The sequence below is a fragment of the Aquila chrysaetos genome, chromosome Z (assembly GCF_900496995.4).
Source record: "Aquila chrysaetos chrysaetos chromosome Z, bAquChr1.4, whole genome shotgun sequence".
Classification (NCBI taxonomy): domain Eukaryota; kingdom Metazoa; phylum Chordata; class Aves; order Accipitriformes; family Accipitridae; genus Aquila; species Aquila chrysaetos.
Window position 1 is genome coordinate 25,815,210 of NC_044030.1, and position 18,355 is coordinate 25,833,564.

At 38.2% G+C, this 18,355-nt stretch overlaps 1 protein-coding gene across 3 annotated transcripts in view; it reads left to right on the plus strand.

Moving 5' to 3' along the window:
- EFNA5 (ephrin A5) overlaps positions 1-16,758 on the plus strand; it is a 190,188-nt gene extending 173,430 nt beyond the window's left edge. For 2 of the 3 annotated variants that reach the window (XM_030004068.2, XM_030004067.2), the window contains 3 exons: positions 6,989-7,054; positions 7,447-7,527; positions 12,570-16,758. In XM_030004068.2, the coding sequence (XP_029859928.1) occupies positions 6,989-7,054; positions 7,447-7,527; positions 12,570-12,691 (269 nt within the window). In that variant the 3' untranslated portion in view covers positions 12,692-16,758. The remainder of the gene's footprint in view (positions 1-6,988; positions 7,055-7,446; positions 7,528-12,569) is intronic. The other variant, XM_030004069.2, reaches the window with a different exon arrangement.
- The last annotated feature ends 1,597 nt before the right edge of the window (positions 16,759-18,355 follow it).

An 18,355-nucleotide genomic window follows, 5' to 3' on the forward strand; every position in this document is an offset into this window, starting at 1 on the left:
TTAGTGATATGTTGGAATGAAAGAGCAGGCATGCAAAGACTCTTTTTTAAATTAAACTCAAGTATTGGTGAAAGCTGGGATTTCCATAGAACCAGCATTTATCTATTTTTAATTTTTTATTTTAACACTTACAAGGAGAAAATGATTGGTAAATCCTTAGCTTCTTGTTTGATGAAAAATTTTGAAGATCCCTTCATCATCCTTAGATATGGGTCTTAATTCATGTATGCACACAAAGGAATGTTTTATTGATTCATGAAATTCTAGCTGACTTTTTCAGTTTTACCATTTACACAAATTTGTAACTTTTTTCTATCTAAACTGTGAGAGGAATATTAATAACTAATTCTGCATTTACCTGGCTAATTTGCATACATTTGTGTTGTATGGTAAATCACATGAAAACCTACAGGGGAAAGGCTCAGCTCTTCTAAGAGCTAATAGGCTATTTTTTCTTTTGACTTGCACAAATTGAGAAATATTGCCTGTGGCAAACATAATGGAAAACTGCATTTTTAATGCTCTCACACATACTCATTTCTTTACAAAGAAAGCAGCAGATGACTGTTCTTAAAAATAAAACTTTCTAAAGCTCTGTAGCTGACACAGGATATTGGATGCTAAAACACTTCAGGTTGGAATTATGATTTGCAGGTTGTATAAGGTTACCTGGATATTGGATTTGACTAATGGGAGTGGTATTGTGCCTGAAAGGGCTAGAGGCAAATCACAGCTATAAATATTTCCTCCTGAAGAGATTGTCTCTAACTTACAGGACTAAGAGAGTGGAAGGACTGCATAAACATGAGTTTCTGATTTACAGCACATAGCATCCTGTGTATGGGGTTGCTGCAGGTTCTCTCTTTGTGGTGTTTCTCCAGGTGATTACAGAAGTCAAATGTGCAACCGTTTTGGCTGGGCAGTAAGTGTTAGGTGTTTACTCCAGATATATGCATGTGGCATCTTGATATAGTGTGCTGGGGAGAAGTCCAAAATGAATTCTCTATTGGCTTCCCAGTCTAAACCAATACTTCTGCAAGTGCTTGTGGTTGGGAAGCACCTATCAGTGCCAGAATTTTTGTAACGCACAGAGGGTGCTGGTAGTAGTATATCTGCAATTAACTCAGGTGAGATCTTGGTGTGATTTCTCGGATCTTCTCTAGAAGGAGACCCTGTTTGCTGGACATCTTGGCAGAGAGCAGAAGAAAACATTCATCACAATTTTAAAAAAATAGTGAGAACAGACTTGTCTCCACAGTGTTTCATGAACACTGCTTTATAATCCTTCAGAGAATACTCCCAAGTGAACTGCTAATAGAAATTTGAAATAATACAAAATAGTAAGAGAATTATCATCTGCAGAGTATCTGCAGGAGATTATATCAGGGCCATGAGGAGATGCAGTGAGTGGTGTTTTCTGCGTAAGGAAAGGATGCTCCTTTGCCACTGTCCCCTGTTCTAAAACAAAGGTACTGTCTGAGTGACTTAGATAAATGGAGCACTATTTGTACACTGAATGGTTCTAGTTCTGCTGTCTAATAGGGCCCATAGTGGATTGTGCCTTGAATATTAAATATATTTGTAGTGCTAAATGAGGATTTGAATTGCATTTATGATTTCTTTTTTTTTTCTGTATCAGGACTTGCGTCTTAGGAGAAGGTGCAATGCTGTAATTAGAAAGCTAAGAATGAGTGAGGAGGCAAGCAGAGGAAACCACTGATTACATGTGAATATCAGTAAATAGGATGGTTGCGACACTTTATATGCAGCATCCTAATAACTTGCTCTTAGGCTAGAAACAGAGCCTCAGATAGCTGCCAGCCAAACTGCTGCCTGTCTCAGGGAATACTTAATTACAGCTTTTGTCACGTGACTAGGAGGTCCTGGTAAACAAGTTACTTTTGAATTTTTAATACCTTTTCTTTTTTGTACATTTACTTTTTAATTAGCTTACTTTGTAGGTTGATTGGGCCATATCTTGATGACTTTTAAAGGGGTTTTGGGGCTTTGACATAGTAAATTCAACTGCAAGACTGTTGGGGAAAAAAACCCACACTGTTTTCTGTGTATATATTACTTTTTATTCTCTGTCTGTGACTTCCTGCAGTCATTGAATAACTCTGCTAAACCTTATCAGGCTGAGGAAGGACCTAAACTGTTATTTATATCTAATATATTAATAATGTACCATGTGTTTTCTAGCAGAGAACTGCTTAGGAGTGAGATGAAGGGAGCTGGGTTTGGTTTTTTTTTCCCCCAATATTTAAATATAGCTAGCAAATACTGAAATATTTATGGTTTGGCTCTAGATGAGGAGAGAATAATTTTTTTCACTCTTTTTCCTTTCCTTACAGGGTATAAAAATGGTAACCAGAAATGGTTCAGAGAAGAGAAATTTTCTCATCTAATTTGTCTTCATGGGCCATTGTTTGATCCAGTTTGGATCTAGTCCTATGTGTAGTAGGTCATTGCATGGGGTTTTTTTCTAGTTCAACTAATGGAGGTGGAATTTTCATCTCAAGAATACAGAGAACATGACTTGAATTTCTTCTGAATCATGGAATTTCCCTATTAAAAAAAAAAATGAAGAGACCAAACGAGTTATTTTTATAATCATTGAGGTGTTTTCATATACCTTGTGATTTCAGAGGGTTTTTAGTGTGTTAGTCCTAATCCCAAGTCTTTGTGTAACCATGAAGTCTAAAACATGTTCTTTAAAAGAGAGACCCAGGAGATTGTCATGAAGCTGCTGGTAAGGTTGGGGCAGGGCAAGGGAGGAGTGAGGTATCATAGGAATTGTAATAGCAACACTGCAGAGTTCCTCTTCTGTTTTTCATTATGATTCTTCTTGACACAAACTAAACCAGTCAGACCTTTTCTATTCTAATAAAATTCATGGAAAAAAGAGGATATAACCTCTTCTGCTCCTTATAAGGGATCTTTTCTTCAAAGGTTTCTTCTTGTTGTGTAGCAAGGTTTCCAATGCCTTTTTTTCCTTGGGAATATCAGCTTTTGAAATGGAAAGTGTTGCTTGGGACAGGTTCCATTAACATCAGAGGCTTCCTGCTCTCAGAACTGGCCTCTATTTTATAGCTAATATCACCTTTAAAATGGGCAAATAGAAAAGCCTTATACCAAAGCCTTAGGGGCTAACCTGGTTTTGTGCAGAAAGGAGAAGGAAATTTCCCTTTGTACCACCTAGAAGGGACATCTTTTGTTATTGTAGCTAATTTCAGTGGAATGTAGCAACAGCAGCCATAGCTTACCTGGGAAGCAACTTTAACAGATCCCAGCTGACAAAGAGCAGTTCTCTTTCTCCTTTCCAGAGTTCAGCAATGTTGCACTCTTGCAAGCATGCAAGAGAGTGTCGGGGAGTTTTCCACGCTCTGCTGCATTGGAAAACCACCTTTCCTGGAAAGTAAAACACCTTAAAACCACTGAACTTTCTTCTGCTAACACTATGCTCATTCCTACCCTGAGGTTCTGAAGTCAAGACTTGAATTTTTCTAGTTGCAATCAGTTTGATAGATTTTTCATTCAAACTGATCCCAGATTTTTTCATGTAAGCCTCAGCTTTTGTTAGGTCCTAGCCACAGCATTACTTCTGCTCCAGAAAAAGCATCTTTATCATTTATTCTTAGTAAATGTTATTATATGCAGTTTATCCTTTCTACTGTGTTGCTTTGGTCATTTGGTGTTTCTTTGTAGCTGTTAGTCAAATGCTGTCACCCATGTCACCCTGATTTGGAGTTTTGTCCTCTTCAGCAAGAGTTTGCCCTTAAAGCTACTTTCATGTAGAAGAAGAGGGCTTAAAACTTCAACTTGAGTTCAAGCTTTGAGGCATTAACTTACAAAAAAACTCCCAGATTTAATGAGGACTCTTGGCTTTCTGTAGTAGCGAGCGAGTGTGATGTGCCTAACGTTTAGAGAAAAAATATCTTGAGCTTGCTGCTGGAAGAGGGGGAAAAAAAATCACAGTTTTTGCGATCATATCTTGGACATCTTCATTCAACAGGCAGGGTTTTCATTGGCTACTGGTGAAAATATTGCAGAATAAAGAAGACACAGAAGAGAACAGAATGATACTGACAAACTTACTGCAATGTGTGTGAGAGAAGGACAGATGATACAAGCCAACCTGACTCTTCCCTGTGGGTCATACATCTGGTCATAAGGCAAAAACTGCAACTGGACTGTGTTTTTTCTTTTGAGATGAAAAGGAGAAGGGAGAGGAAGGGAGAAGAAAGGAAGAAAAAAAATATTGGCTGCAGTCATGCAGCTTGGCAAACAGTTCTTAATTTCTCAGGAAGGCTGAAGAGGTTGCAGCGTATCCCTTCATCACCTCGGTCTTGGTTGTGGAGGTAAATGTGAGAGCAGAACAGTATGTCACTTGATTATTTTTTTTTTGTTCATTATTATTCTTTCTGAAGGAGTAAAACACTGATTAAAGAGGAATCTTTCTGGGTTTACTGCAAACATTGACAGTACATAATTTCACTGGAAAGGAAAAAAGCACTTTTTCGTACTTACCGCTAAAACTGCATCAGTTTCTGGGATGAAGATTTAAATGCAACTGCTATGGTTGCAATAGGACTGCAGTTCATGATACAGTCTATACCTGCAAACCTGCGTGAGGACTGGTGGGAAAAGATTTAAGTAGGGAATGGATTTTAATATTTTTCTTCCAAGAACATGGCTAATCACTAGCTGATGTTTGCCTTAAGTGTATGCAATTGTTATGTACACATACAAACTTTATATGTACAAAGCATTAATTTTCTGTTTTTCCAGATATAATATTATTAGCTCATAGATGTCCTACCAAGTCAGTGGTATCCTAGTTGGTCACTGACTAACAGAGTATTCTAATGAACAGCAGTTAGCAAAACGTGCTTATTTTATGGACATAAACAACAGTGTGTAAGAATCAAAGCTAAAACTTGCCTTTAAACAAATGCATGCCGCGATGCTCTTCTGAAATAGTTTCTGAGCAGGAAAAATCCGTTAGTGATAAAATTACTCTAGGAACTCTATTTTGGCTAATGTTGGAAATGTTATTTCCACCTTTATGCTAGTAATGTCGTAATGACTATAGGATTCTTATCTTTTGAGAAATCTAAACCTGCCTGTTCAGTCTGAGCAAAGCATTTAGCCAGTTGCGTATATTCAATGAGGTCCATAGAAAGGACACAATTTCCTGAATATTACCACAGAGTGCAAATATTGTGCCCTAAGTAACACACCAGTTACTGTAAATGTCAGTAGAGGGAGTTTTTCTGACTTTGATTTAGTAAGAGCCTATAGCAAAGCCAGCTGTTACCACTTCTTAACTGCTTGTCATTGTGAAGGGGGGAGCATCATTTCTACATACTTTTTGTCTTTTGATTAGAAGAGGGAAACAGTTTTTCAAGCACTTCCCAACAGGTGCAGAACCACAGCATTAGGTGTATTGGACCCATTACTCCTTTTTTGTGTTTGTACTGAATTTGCTAGTTCTTCTTTGTAAGTTCTAGGAAAAAGCTGATGCCTGCCTTGGAAACACGTCATCAAAGACTAAGGGAATTTATTTCAAGTTACATGAGGAATGCTTCAAGTGTGAGCTCAGTACAAAGACAAAGAGTGTGCATTCATATGTCTGTGTATAAATCATTTTAGTTATTTTCACAAACAGGGACAGAATTAATAAAAATGGATGAAAAAATGATAAACAGAACAAACTAACATCTTGCCAGTCCAATCATCTTTTGTAAGTCAAGACAGCTTCCAATAGTTGCCATTTGCTGCAAAAGGCAACTTGTTCTGACCTAATACATAGTTTTTTGAAGGATGGGGGAGACTATGCAATGAAATAAAAATTACTTTGCAGTGCTTCAGGCAGTATTTTTCAGCTATAGCTTTTGAGGGTTTTTGCAAGGGTGAAGAAAATGTGTATGCAAATGGTCTTTCATAAGTTAAAATCTGCATGCCCAAGTCAAGTTGTTTGATTGCCAGTATGCATGTTGAACTGCAGGCCAATGTACAATTTCAAAATTGCAGACATTGATGGAAGTTACCAATGTGTTCAGATTGGCAGACAATACACTACGGAGTCCAGTCTGTGGTCACAGGCAGGCGTATTTCCCTATGATCACGTATTTTGAGGCAAGCACAGTTCTAGAAAGGAAGTTTTCACAGCAGCACTTGTTCCTGGGAAATAAGTAGGGGCTGACACTAGTCTTAGGTGTATGATCTTTTGCATTAGTGCTAGACATGTTGTTTCCACTTACTTTTTTTCTCCTAATACAGTAAGTACTCTTAAAATTAAACACTTTGAATGGAAAATGATGAGGTAGGGCCGAAAGAAGAAATAAGCTGGTTTTGTTTTATTATTTACATAACATGGGAAATCATGTTTTGACTGAAGCAAGATAAGTATTTTCTCAACAAAGGCAGATGTATTGGAGCATATGGAGGCTGACTGCTGTAGAATTTAATGGTGTGTATTTCTACTTTTGTGGGAGTATATACATAGTTCTATTTTTAGCATTGACACCTTCAGTGTCATTTTGGTTTTTTTATCCCTTTTAGGGTTGCTGAAGCATATGGCCTAGTGTTTCAAGACTAGCTTTTCTCTAAGTGATCTTAATTATTCTGAAGTGTAATTTTTCAGAGTAGACACCTGCATTATAGCAGAAGCTGTATTAAACAACCTCTTGAGAAAAAGGTGTGGAAAGGTGAAAGGAGATAATGAAACATTGAAAATACCATGTGCTTCACTTCTTCCACGTAAAATAATCAAAAAAGGGATTAGAATAAAATCTGTAGTTCTTTCCCTGCTTTTGCATAATGAAGCTACTTTGTGCACTTGAAGTCCTTACATGCAGAGGCTGAAATGTGGCCAGCCCTTCAGATGAAGGGAAGATAAAGGGTATTTTATTTTAGCACAAAAGATGATTTGCATTTTCACTCTCTTACTCTTCCACTTGTCTTCCTTCTTCCCCATTTACAGCTTCTGCGATCCCAGATAATGGAAGGAGATCCTGTCTAAAGCTTAAGGTCTTTGTGCGACCAGCAAGTAAGTTCTTCAGATTAAGGTTTCAAGGGTGGCTTTGTAGCACATGCTTTACTGTGTGGTCTAGTAAACAGCAGTAAATCTTTTTTTTACTGTTAAATCTTGTGTATCTGTTCTGTACAGCAACATTTGTGTTATGGTTTTCATCATATTTTCCTATCATTTTTCATAAACCTTTGTTTTAATTACATGGCAGTCGCTAACTTCTTGTTTCTTAAACTGTTGTACAAATAGAAGACTATACTGGCATTTGGACAAGTGCCACAGACTTTAAAATATAAATATGCTTAATTATATATAGTAAATAGAGAGAAAAAAGAGAGAAAAAAAGGAAAGTGGGGAGTTTAAGGGTGTTTCACTAACATATTTGGCTGTTATCTCTATTTTTGTTGTAGACAGCTGTATGAAAACTATAGGTGTTCATGATCGTGTTTTCGATGTTAACGACAAAGTAGAAAATTCATTAGAACCAGCAGGTTAGTATGCTTAGAGAATCTCTTTTAACAAATGTGTGTATCCCTCTGGTGCATCAGTACTTTTTATCTCTTCTCTCTGCATGCTTCGCATGGTACAACTGCTCTGCTTTTGCACATTTCTAGCAGTGCTAATATCACTTATGGTGTATTCCCTCTATCCTTGTTTAATGCAGGGGAGGAAAAATGTTGCTTTATTTGGGTTTTGGGTGATATGGTTTAATAAAATATGCTGTGTGCCAGTGTAAAATTTTCACCAGTATCCTGAAGTCACTGGCCCACCCAGCCTAACATGCAGCATGTTGGCAAAACACTCTATTTACTAGCTGGGCCCAAAGTTTTAGAAATTAAGTCAATGGGCACACTTCATTTATTATGTGGTTTCAAAAGACTTTCAGAAAAACAGAAAGACTGCTTGTTTAATGCTCGTGCATGAGAGTGGCATGCAACTGACAGAGTTAGTGTTTAAGTAAGAAATTAGTCCTTTAAAATTATATACATTTGTATGTATATTTGGTTAGGTGAAGTATCATTTTTACATATGTGCACGCACACACACACTGATATATATAAATTCCTATCCTGTTTTTATTGAAGCAAACTTAAGTTTTGGGGGGCTTTTCTGTCTTTTTTTGCAAAACACTGCCTTAAGAATAAGAATAAGGCTTGCTATGATAAAGCCCCTCATCTGCCCATTAACCTTCACCATCAATCAAGCTGTTGTGTCTTTGTGTGGAAAGTACATGTGTATTGTTTGTATGGCTCAGGTTTATGAGAGATAGAAGCATGTTTAATTCTAGGGGTCTGAGTAATCCCACCAGTTTCAGTGGCATGGCTCATGACATTAAAATCAGGTGGATATGTAGGGAAAGTATTTGCAATAGTAGTATTACCTGTTTGTTTTATACTGTTTCATATACACCGCTCACACACTGTTGTATTCTAATCTCAATAATTAAAATACACAGTTAAATAAACAAATTATACAAGAAAAAAACTACTTACATGCCATTTAGTATATAACCTGAAGAACAGATTACCAAGATCTTTTTTTTTTCTCTTATGCTGTTTGAAAGAGACTTCCCCATTGGTATGAAGCAACATACTACTTCTACTTTTTTGCTCTTTGTTATTTGCCGTTCCTTTAACTAAAAGTCATTATTTATACAGAAGTGTAAATAGGGCTTTCACAAGTTACCCAGTTTGAATGACTTACCAATGGTTACACAATAGATTTTATTATTTTTCTTTAAGAGGATTTTTGGAACTGTCCTAAAAATTTTGGTTTTGACAATCAAAGATGTTCTCTAAGCAAATCTAAATGCAAGGACAGTGCATTTACATTAGCTATATTTGTACATACATTAACAGCATTTTTTCACAGAAAACGTTAGGATGATCTTTCCCTGTTTCTAGGTAGCTTATGAATCCAGAAATCCAATGCACTTTTTTATGTTCTGTGATTTGGTGAACATGGGCTAATTAATGTGTATTTCTCCTGGTACTGCTTTGCAAAAGAGATCATCTGAGTACTAAATGCCTGATTTTAGTGAACTTGCTGAGCTTTTTTTTTCAGTAATGTTGCTCACTTCCCATTGAATGGCTATACCTAACAGCACCATCACAAAAACATATCATTAGAAAGCAGCAGGCAAACCAGGGAACCAAAATCATAAAAAGAGCATCCTGCAGTCTGAGATTAAATACTGTTTGTGTTACCAGGAGGAAATAATAGCTTTAATGAGAAGGTTTGGTACCAAAAAGTTCCCACTCCCGACATCAGTGTATATTTGTGTTATCATCTGGACCAGTCACCATTAGATGATCAGTGATTCCCAGATCCACCAATTTCTGTCACAAGTTTCTGTTATTAGGCTGTTAGACTTGCTGCTGCCTTGGTGGAACTTGTTGCATGTGATCTGTTTCATGTACTAATTTACCTGACTCTGACATGCATCTTCTGGTTCAGTGCTCTCCCCTAGCCTGCCACTGTCTTCTTCCACAGTAGACAGAAGAATTGGGAGGCAGGAGGGTCATGTTCAGCAGATTATTTACTTACTTACTGTCACCTTTCTTTTAAAAATCCCCATTTGTGTGATTTTTGAACCCTTGTAATTTCACTGGTTTTGTTCAGGAATTTGTAGGAAACATCTATAGAGATCACACTTGTTTCAGAAGTGATGAAAGTAATGGACCCTACTCATGTCCTTTCCTTCTCTTCCTCCTTAATAATAAAAATAAAAATCCCTAAACAAAAATTGCAGCTGTGCATATCTGGAAAAATTATACCTGAAGCATATGATGTAAAGGTATGTGATCTGGAAAATTCATGGCTGTCAATATATTTTCTTCTATTTACTGCTGGCATTCCCAGTCTTTAGCAGTGACCTTCCAGATTTTACTCAGCAATTTTGTTCTCTTGCCTTCAGTGTTTAAAATAAAGCAAAACCTTTTCCCCAGGCATTAAGGATTGTGCAGTGTTATAATGCTGCACCTCCAAGGAAAATCATATTTGTAAAGTGATTTTGAGAACCACAGATGAATCATGTGCTCTAACATATGAGTGCAGAAACCTTGGGACTGCATTGACAGAAAACCCAGGTGATTTCTTGAAAGAAATCCCTTAATGTTACATGAAAATTAATTCTTCTGTGAAGAATGGCTTTGTAAAAATGGCATCATAGAAGATCTCCATATTTTTCATTTAAGAGAAGTAATCTTTTTAGTTTAGGGCTTTTTCATTGAGTTTTTTTTTAGCAGTAGCCAGTGTTGCAGTTGTGGCAGTATCTGATAGTCCAAGAGAATGAGGATTTATTACTGCTCTACACTAAGTTCTGCCCTATTGTGTTTTAGTGCTGACTCACAGATGTAATTAGGACAAAACTGTTGACATTCAATGTTGCAAATTCAGACTTATTTGCAATTCTAGTGATGATGCAAGAGGTAGAAGGTAATGCACATCATTCTCCTCTGTAGTTTCAGTGCATCAGCAGTGAGTAAATGTTTCCAAATTGGGAAGAGCTGACTCTAAACATTTGAAAGGAGGTAGAGCTTGCAGTTAGAACTGGGATATTTTTTCCCCATAACTTCTTAGCGTATGATTTAATTGGGAAGCTGCTCTTGTGAAGTACTGTATTCTCACTGCAGTGTCACCAAAGTACAAGAGTGTAACTCAAAAGTAAAATGTGAAACAGCTTTTGGTACTGATAGCCACTGGAACTGGCACTTGTCAGTAGCCAGCGTTCACTGAAATTTTTAGATTCCTTTGAAATAATTCTGGAGGAAAAATATTAGGGCCTTGTTCAGGGCTGAAGTGCCTGGAAGGGTCTCCCTGCTGTACATGGTGAGGAGCTGTAACTGAAGTCATTCCAGCCAGTCTTTCCCACTGACATCAGCGGGACTTTAATCTGATGATGTCCCTTTCTTACAAAGGTGAACATATTTACAGGTGATCAGTGCTTGCTTTTCATACTTTTGCCTTGAGCAGCACTGAAGACCTGTTACGCCTGATGTGATTGTAGCGTCAATCAGTGCTGGAAAAAACATGCAATAAATTGCTAATCCAGTTTACTGTGCATCTTGCTGTGTAGCCAAACTGGGACTGAAGAGCCTATTAACCTAAATTATGCTAAGTGCTCTACCTGCTGCTGTGCTAGGCGTCAAGGGTATAAAGGGGAGGGAGTTTGTTTCTAGCTAAAGCTAAGTAACATGAAAGGCTCCATGCCAAAGTGGCATGGCGATCCTAGTGTCCTGACTCCCACTTCCCTTAGTACCTTTAATTGGAATTGCACAGCTCTCACCCAGTGTAATCCTGGCAGTGCAATTTGTTGAGATGGGAGCTACAAGACAGATACATCATAGATATGTCGACACCTCTCATAAAATGGTGGAGCTTATTGCACTAAGTAGTGAGATACCATTAATTTTCCTGGAAACTTAGGCACTCTAAAATAACTTATGGATACATTCTGAAGCCACTTCACACTTCCTAAAAAGGTTTAGCTTATTTCATTCATTTAGTACTAAAAATTCAAAATTTAGTACTGAAATTCAAACTCAGAGCTGACTTTTTATGGCAAGCCTCAGACAGATTACTTTTAAAATAGCTATATTAGATAGCTGTGGATATGGTGGGCTTTGCAGAGAAAAATACCACACCTATAACAACATTTAAGTTGAATTTGACTTCACCTACCTATTTTTATGTTACAAGCTGTGGCTTTAAGGCTGATCTTTAGTTTACAAAAACTAATCAGAGCTTTATTCAGTATCACAAATTTAGTATTTGCTAATGTGTTCTCTTCTGCCAGTAATGTATAAGGATGTTTTCCCAACCCAGCTGGTTCTTTTTTTCATTAGTTTTAGCAGCATATATGTAAATCTGTATTTTGTGTGCCAAAAAAGGTGATCTACAAGGCTTTCCAGATTGAGTATGTGTTCTATAAAATTGGAGATTGTCATGTGGTAGCCTTTAAAATTATGTTTCAAGAAAGGCATACTGGTCTTATATCCTCTGCGCTTCCCCAGGTGTGATATACTTCAGTGGAAATTTTATGCATGGAAGTGGAATGTATGCTTTAGCTTACAGGCTGTCATTTCAAATTCAGGAGCCAAAATCTGTAACTGAGTAAGGGGATTAACTGCAAAATTAATTCTGAGCACATGCAACTCTTCTTCAAGCCCTTTTGAAAATCAGGTGTTTTTATTTAGCTGCCTCCCTATTGACACTGCTGTCTAATGAGCCATCCAAAGCTAAAGCTACAGTGTTTTATTAGAAGAGGAATCTTTCATTCCTCAATCTGCTGAAATCAGGCTTACTTTCTGCTCCTCTGGTGTTCAGTGGGAGTCTTGCCAGTCAGAAATGCAGGACTTGGCCCCAAGTTGGTTACATAATGAGGTATTACACGCTTGTGAAAGTCAATGACAGCACAAGGTTCATTGCCCTATTTCATAAAGGCACTGAAATCTACTTACAGTTGTCGGCTCAGTGAGAGTTTATTAAGGATGCAAAATCTCATTGGAATGTATGCTTTCTGTTTGAACAGATGATACCGTACATGAGTCAGCCGAGCCATCCCGTGGTGAGAATGCGGCACAGACACCAAGGATACCCAGCCGGCTTTTGGCAACTCTATTGTTCCTCCTGGCAATGCTTTTGATATTATAGCACAGTATGCTCCGGCAACCTGTCACAGAAAATATCAGGGTCTTGGAACATCAAAGATCCACCTAACTGCTCATCCCAGGAAAGGGACTTTATTGTTTTTGCAGATGTCAAATTGTTATTTTTCCCTTTTCCCTTTTCTTCTCCCGTTTAGCCTGAACTCAGCAAAAATTTGAAGGGGATAACTAGCTTCAGCACCCATCCCTACCTACCTGTGACTTTCTTAACCCCTCCATATAAATAAAAGGACTCCAAATGAAAATGCCAAACTATAATAGTGACACTAGTGATTCTTATTTTCCTCTGCATTCTCCTTTAAGAAGTCACCTCTGTTAGCTCACTGTGTCATCTGTATGTGGACAAGGAAGAATAGTGGCAGATGCAGTTAGTGAAGGATAAGGGAAGTTAGTGAAAGCCTGGGAGAGTTTTTCAATCTGATACAATATTTATGCCTTCTCATTCAGCACTGTAAGATGATCATGCAAGGCATCATGTCACCATGTCAGGACTGGAGGGGAAATATTAAGAATAGATATAATATAACACCATTTCCTCCAGGAGTTTCTAAATGAACAGGCTTCTGAAAGGGAAAGATTATATTTCTTATAGGACTGTCTTGAAACATCTTTGACAGTAAAATTTGTGCTCATGAGTAGAAATGCTGTCTTTGGTGAGAGGAAGAAGTTAGTATTAGGACTGTTAGCACACAGCAGGCAAGGTCAGATTTAGGAAACTTCACTGGGGGTGTGAGTGCCTCTGTTATTTCGTTTTAAGGGGATAATGCACACCGGATTATTTTATTTTAAAACAAATCACCGTGGTGCTACAATTTTTTTCTTGAAATGCAGAGGCACTTTTGAGAATAAAGTGACCTTCCCCAGCGCTGACTTAGTAGCTGATAGCCTTGGATGCTGCTCTGGGTGTTAATACATGCTAAGAGGGGACATCAGTGGCCAGAGGAAACATGTTTGGGACACAGGATCTCCAGTGCACTCTTGATTTGTCTCTCCTGCAAGTTCCTCAATCATGGGAATAAACCACATGTAGAAGAAGCCAGGACAGTGTAGTTTTATTCTTTGGTAGGGGGAAAAAAAAGAAGTGTGGAATATGAATTCAAGTGTTGATTTTTTATCTTTTCCCCTTCCAGCACAGTTTGAAAAGTAGAGGAAACGTGTTTATCAGCCAGAGATAAACTAGATGGGCTCCCAAAGACTTAACGAAATATTTTTTTAAAAATCCACTAGAATAGAAAATACATTATTTAGATATACTTTATGCTGAGAGTGAGTATATATGCTTGTCCTATTTAAACATGTGAGAGAAGTGGCAACCCTTGATGCAATTAGGAAATGGGACTGTCTTGTGTGATGGAATTAGGAGTGACCCTGTTTAAGGAATCTGAGCCTTGGCTAACGAAGAACCTTAAAAAGTCATTTGCCAGGAAGTGCAAGCCTTGGGGTATATTTTGGCTAGTCTGCCATGAAATTTGGACTGCTAAGCATAGTCAGGGAAATATCAAACCAAGACTGAAACAGAGCTTTTCTTACAAAAACTGTGATAATTATGTTAAATGTGAAACAAAACATGGAGCGCATTAATGCAAAACAAGGGTTTTCTATATTAATTCTGAAGAAAAAGTCTGCCGTAACAAAATTGAATGATACCATTAATGGACAGCACTTTGTGGGCTTTTCTTAATGAAGAAAAGCTTTCCAGCAGTTGAAGCAGCCCACTATTCAAAAAAGGAGGAAAGGGAGAAATAAATTTAACATGTAAAGGAAGGTTTATGCATGCTAAACTATGATCTGGGCTTGCCTGATATCATACAACTTGGTCATTAATTCAAGGCCTGTGCTTATGGGAAGAATGTAGGAAATTTCCTCTAGTGTGAAGTGCACACAATAAAGATAGGCAGTCTAAACAGTGAGGGAAGTTATCATCTCATTACAGACTATCTGGTACTTTTCTGTCTTTAATGTGGATGTGCTTCGTACACACACTAATACTTCCTGTAGGTAGGAATTAAAAAGCTTTGGATGAGGTGAGCTTAGTCAAAATACACCTTCTCAAATGGATTATTAACTAGACTACAGATAACATTGCATGATAAATAACCATATTAAAATTATTTCATACCAGTAGTGCCAATTTAGTGTAGAAGTGGTGACTTCATTTTTCATCCTTTGTCTCTGAATGATGTCGGAGTTCAAGACATATGTTTATCCACAGCAAGGGATTTTCACTAGTGTTATTGCTGGTGAAATTCACCCCTTCATGTTATTACAGAGTCCTGCTGGGTAGATGAGGAACTACACAAGTGATGCAGCTGCTTGGCAGATCTGTCCACTGCCTGGTGTGGTGTGGCTTGATGGCATCAGGCAATCCCAGTCATACATACCAAGTGCATAAATGCTGATGGGTTTTGTGTTGCATTGCAAATCTCTGGATGCTTTAAATGCAGATGTTGGTGCAAATTACTGCTCCCTTCCCCTTTATCTGCTCCAGCTCAAGTCTGAGGGACTGATTCTTCCTCAGCCTAGGTGGCTAACTTACCCCCATGACCTGCACTCCTGGCTGCCAAGGGCGTTGCGATGTGAAGCAGGGAAAATAGGGATCAGTCAGTTTAGTGGATACTGTGTATCCTTTAATAGACAAGGTAACATTTCGTGTTAGTTTAGAATATTGTTTTGTACTGTACTTACTTGGATGGCAAAGGAAAGACAAGTAAAACTTAAAGCTGTGTTCTTTAAATTCTGTATTATTAGCAATCTCTGTTGTATATAGTGTTTGATAATAAAGTATTAATTTGATTCTTATGTCTTTTGTAAGTGAGAACAATAGACTTTCAGGATATTAAAATCACACGTTGATTACAAGACAGAGCTTTGAAGCATCAAGTGTGATCATGGCTGAGAACTGAGAGACAAGTGGCCATGACACTGCAGCATGCAGGACTCATCTTTGAAAATTGTTCATCTATTGCAAGACTTCACAATGTCAAGACCTGGAACAACATGACTTTTGATGATCAATGTTTTGTCCTCAGTGTTTAAAGGTCTGATGTTGGAGCCCTGTGGTTTCTGTGTTAGTTTTTGTTCTTTTGTATCATGTTTGTTTCTAAAAAGGCTTTGGGGATATAACAACTCTTCTGTTATTTTGTTTGTTTCTTTCTTTTTTCTTTATTATTTTTTTCCTCCTGTTTTCCTTCTGGTTTTGTTTCCATGAATAGTTTTTTCCAGAAAGGATCTTGCCAGTGTCATGTGTGATATATGTATGTACTTGGTTCCAAAAGAACTAGAAACAAATTTGGGAGGTACTGAGAGTAGATGAGTAGGTTGTTTCTTTTCCTATATAATTGTGGAAGGAAAATGGTTGTCTTTGTACCTATTGATTCCCACTCCTAATCCTCAAAACTGAACTTAATCCATTGCCTTGTGAGAGCAATGGTTCAGTCACTTTCAGATGCTTAGAGTGTTAACTCTTCCCCTCCTTTCATTACACTTGGATTTTGTAATCACCAGTTTTAATGTACAACCCTCCACACTTCTCTTCCCTCTTCCTGCCCTTCCTCCTCTCCCACCCTCCTCCTTTTTTGATTTGGAGCTGTGAATGGGCAGATCTGTTTCTGGTCTGGCATCACTGAGTTTTTCCCATGCATTCACTCTCGAGCTTCTCGGATGTGAGACAAATCTCCCTACAATAGGCTTGCTGCCATTGTCTGTACAGTTTAATAGATGCTGGCATGTTGGAGGTTACCCATGAGTCTGCGAAATCCGCTTTCCATGCTTACTCTTGACACCCCATTGAAGACACTCATTGTGTATGCATCTGGGTATGAAAGTCCAGCTCAGTGTGGTCCTGTGCTTGTACTGCCCTGCTTTGCAGTTTCTTTGCACTTATTCATTGAGTGCTGTTTTTGAAATGCTTACATTATATGAACTTAAAAGAAAATGTTAAAAAAAAACCAAACAAAACCCACCCAAAATCCCTGCCCCATAAGATCTGTATTTGTATATACACGTGTCCGTACAATTATACTTAAATAAAATTAAAGATTTTCATCATTTTAATTGGTTCTCTTAGGCTACATTTTTGTTCAATTAATTACGTCTTTATTTTGGGGGCTATTTGTACCTACCTTACATATTTGTGGGCAATGGAAAGCGATGAGGAGTAAGAGTGGGAAAGTGTGAAGAATACAGTGGGCACAACAACTGACTATCTAGAGCTGTAAGTAGCAACATCCTGGGTGATTTAAAGCCTGGCTGCTCTGCTCTTCACCTTTTTTTTAATGTGTTTATAGCTCTTCCAAATACTTGAGAGAGTAAGAAACTATGTCAACCAAGTGCTGGAGCATTACATAGTTTCCATCATCACTTTTGCCCTGCTCGGGGGCCTCCCGAGCAGTCTTCCTTAATCCCCTTGGTAACAGGCGGTTGTATGGTGTAACTCTTGCTTCCTGAGGAATAGAGCCAGCCACAGAGTGTGCAAACAGGGTAGTTGCACGTGGTGCCCCTCTACCAGGATGCCCCTCAGACTGACAAAGAGATGGGGTTGGAAGTGGCCTTGAAATCTCAGCCATGCTTTTCTTTACAAAAGGGACAAAAAGAGCTGTGAGCAGTGGGAGCCTCATGGATCGGAGAATTTGAGCAAGGGTGCCTCCTGAAGGGAAGAAGAAGAATGGGGAAGCAAGCATCTGGCTGGCTGTTTCTCCTCCTTCCTTCCACCCCTGCTCCCAGAGCCTGATGTAGTGCCTCTTAAAATGCACAGGACTGGATTGGGGTTGACTTGTATTTAGGTCTGAAGTGGTTGTCTTTGGCAGTGCCCACTCACTAATCATATGATAAGTTTAACCTGAGAATTAAGGTCATAGAAGGTGGGGGGCACATACCGAAACCTATAATACATACACTGTGCATTCAAAACTCAGTTGTAATTACACCATGTTAGCATTAAACTCACTGAAGGATTTTCATTACATTTAATTAGTTGTCAGGGCAGCAAGTACTAATTATAACTTACTCTAGCCTTCTTTACAAATGAGAAGTGACAGCTTGGTGAGAGGAAAAGTGTGTGTGAGTATTTGATACAAAGAATTGATGCACCAGACATTTTTCCTCTGGAGCTGTGATGTTACAACAGGGCAGGGTTATAAGTGACACATGTTCAGTATGTCTTAACATAATAGCCATGTCCAGAAAATATCCTGCAGTCTGACACACTTAATAGCCTTTGCTCAGAAGACACTCTGCTTTTGCTGAGAATGGTATTTGATTTCATTTTTCTGCATTAGCGTGCACAATGGGCCTTTGTGCTCCCTCATCTTTCGTTCTGCAGAATAATTCTGTTCACAGAGTACCTCTGAGGGCATTCTTAGGAATATTCAGGCATGCATCATACCACTATGATATGGTTGTGTGCCAAAATGGTTTTATTCATTCAAAACAAAGCTTTGATTTCTGTTGGTTAGAGATGTGGTAACAAACTGGGATGGTTAAATTTTTTACAGGCTTTAACAGCACAGGATTGAAAAGTGCCTCCTTCCTTATAACTCTTATTTTTGTTAGCATTTGCCCTTAGTAGGGCAAGTTCAGGTTAGTTTAAACCATGATTTAACTTTGTATTACAGGTGTATGCCTAAGAGCCCAGATCAAGACTCAGTCTTCA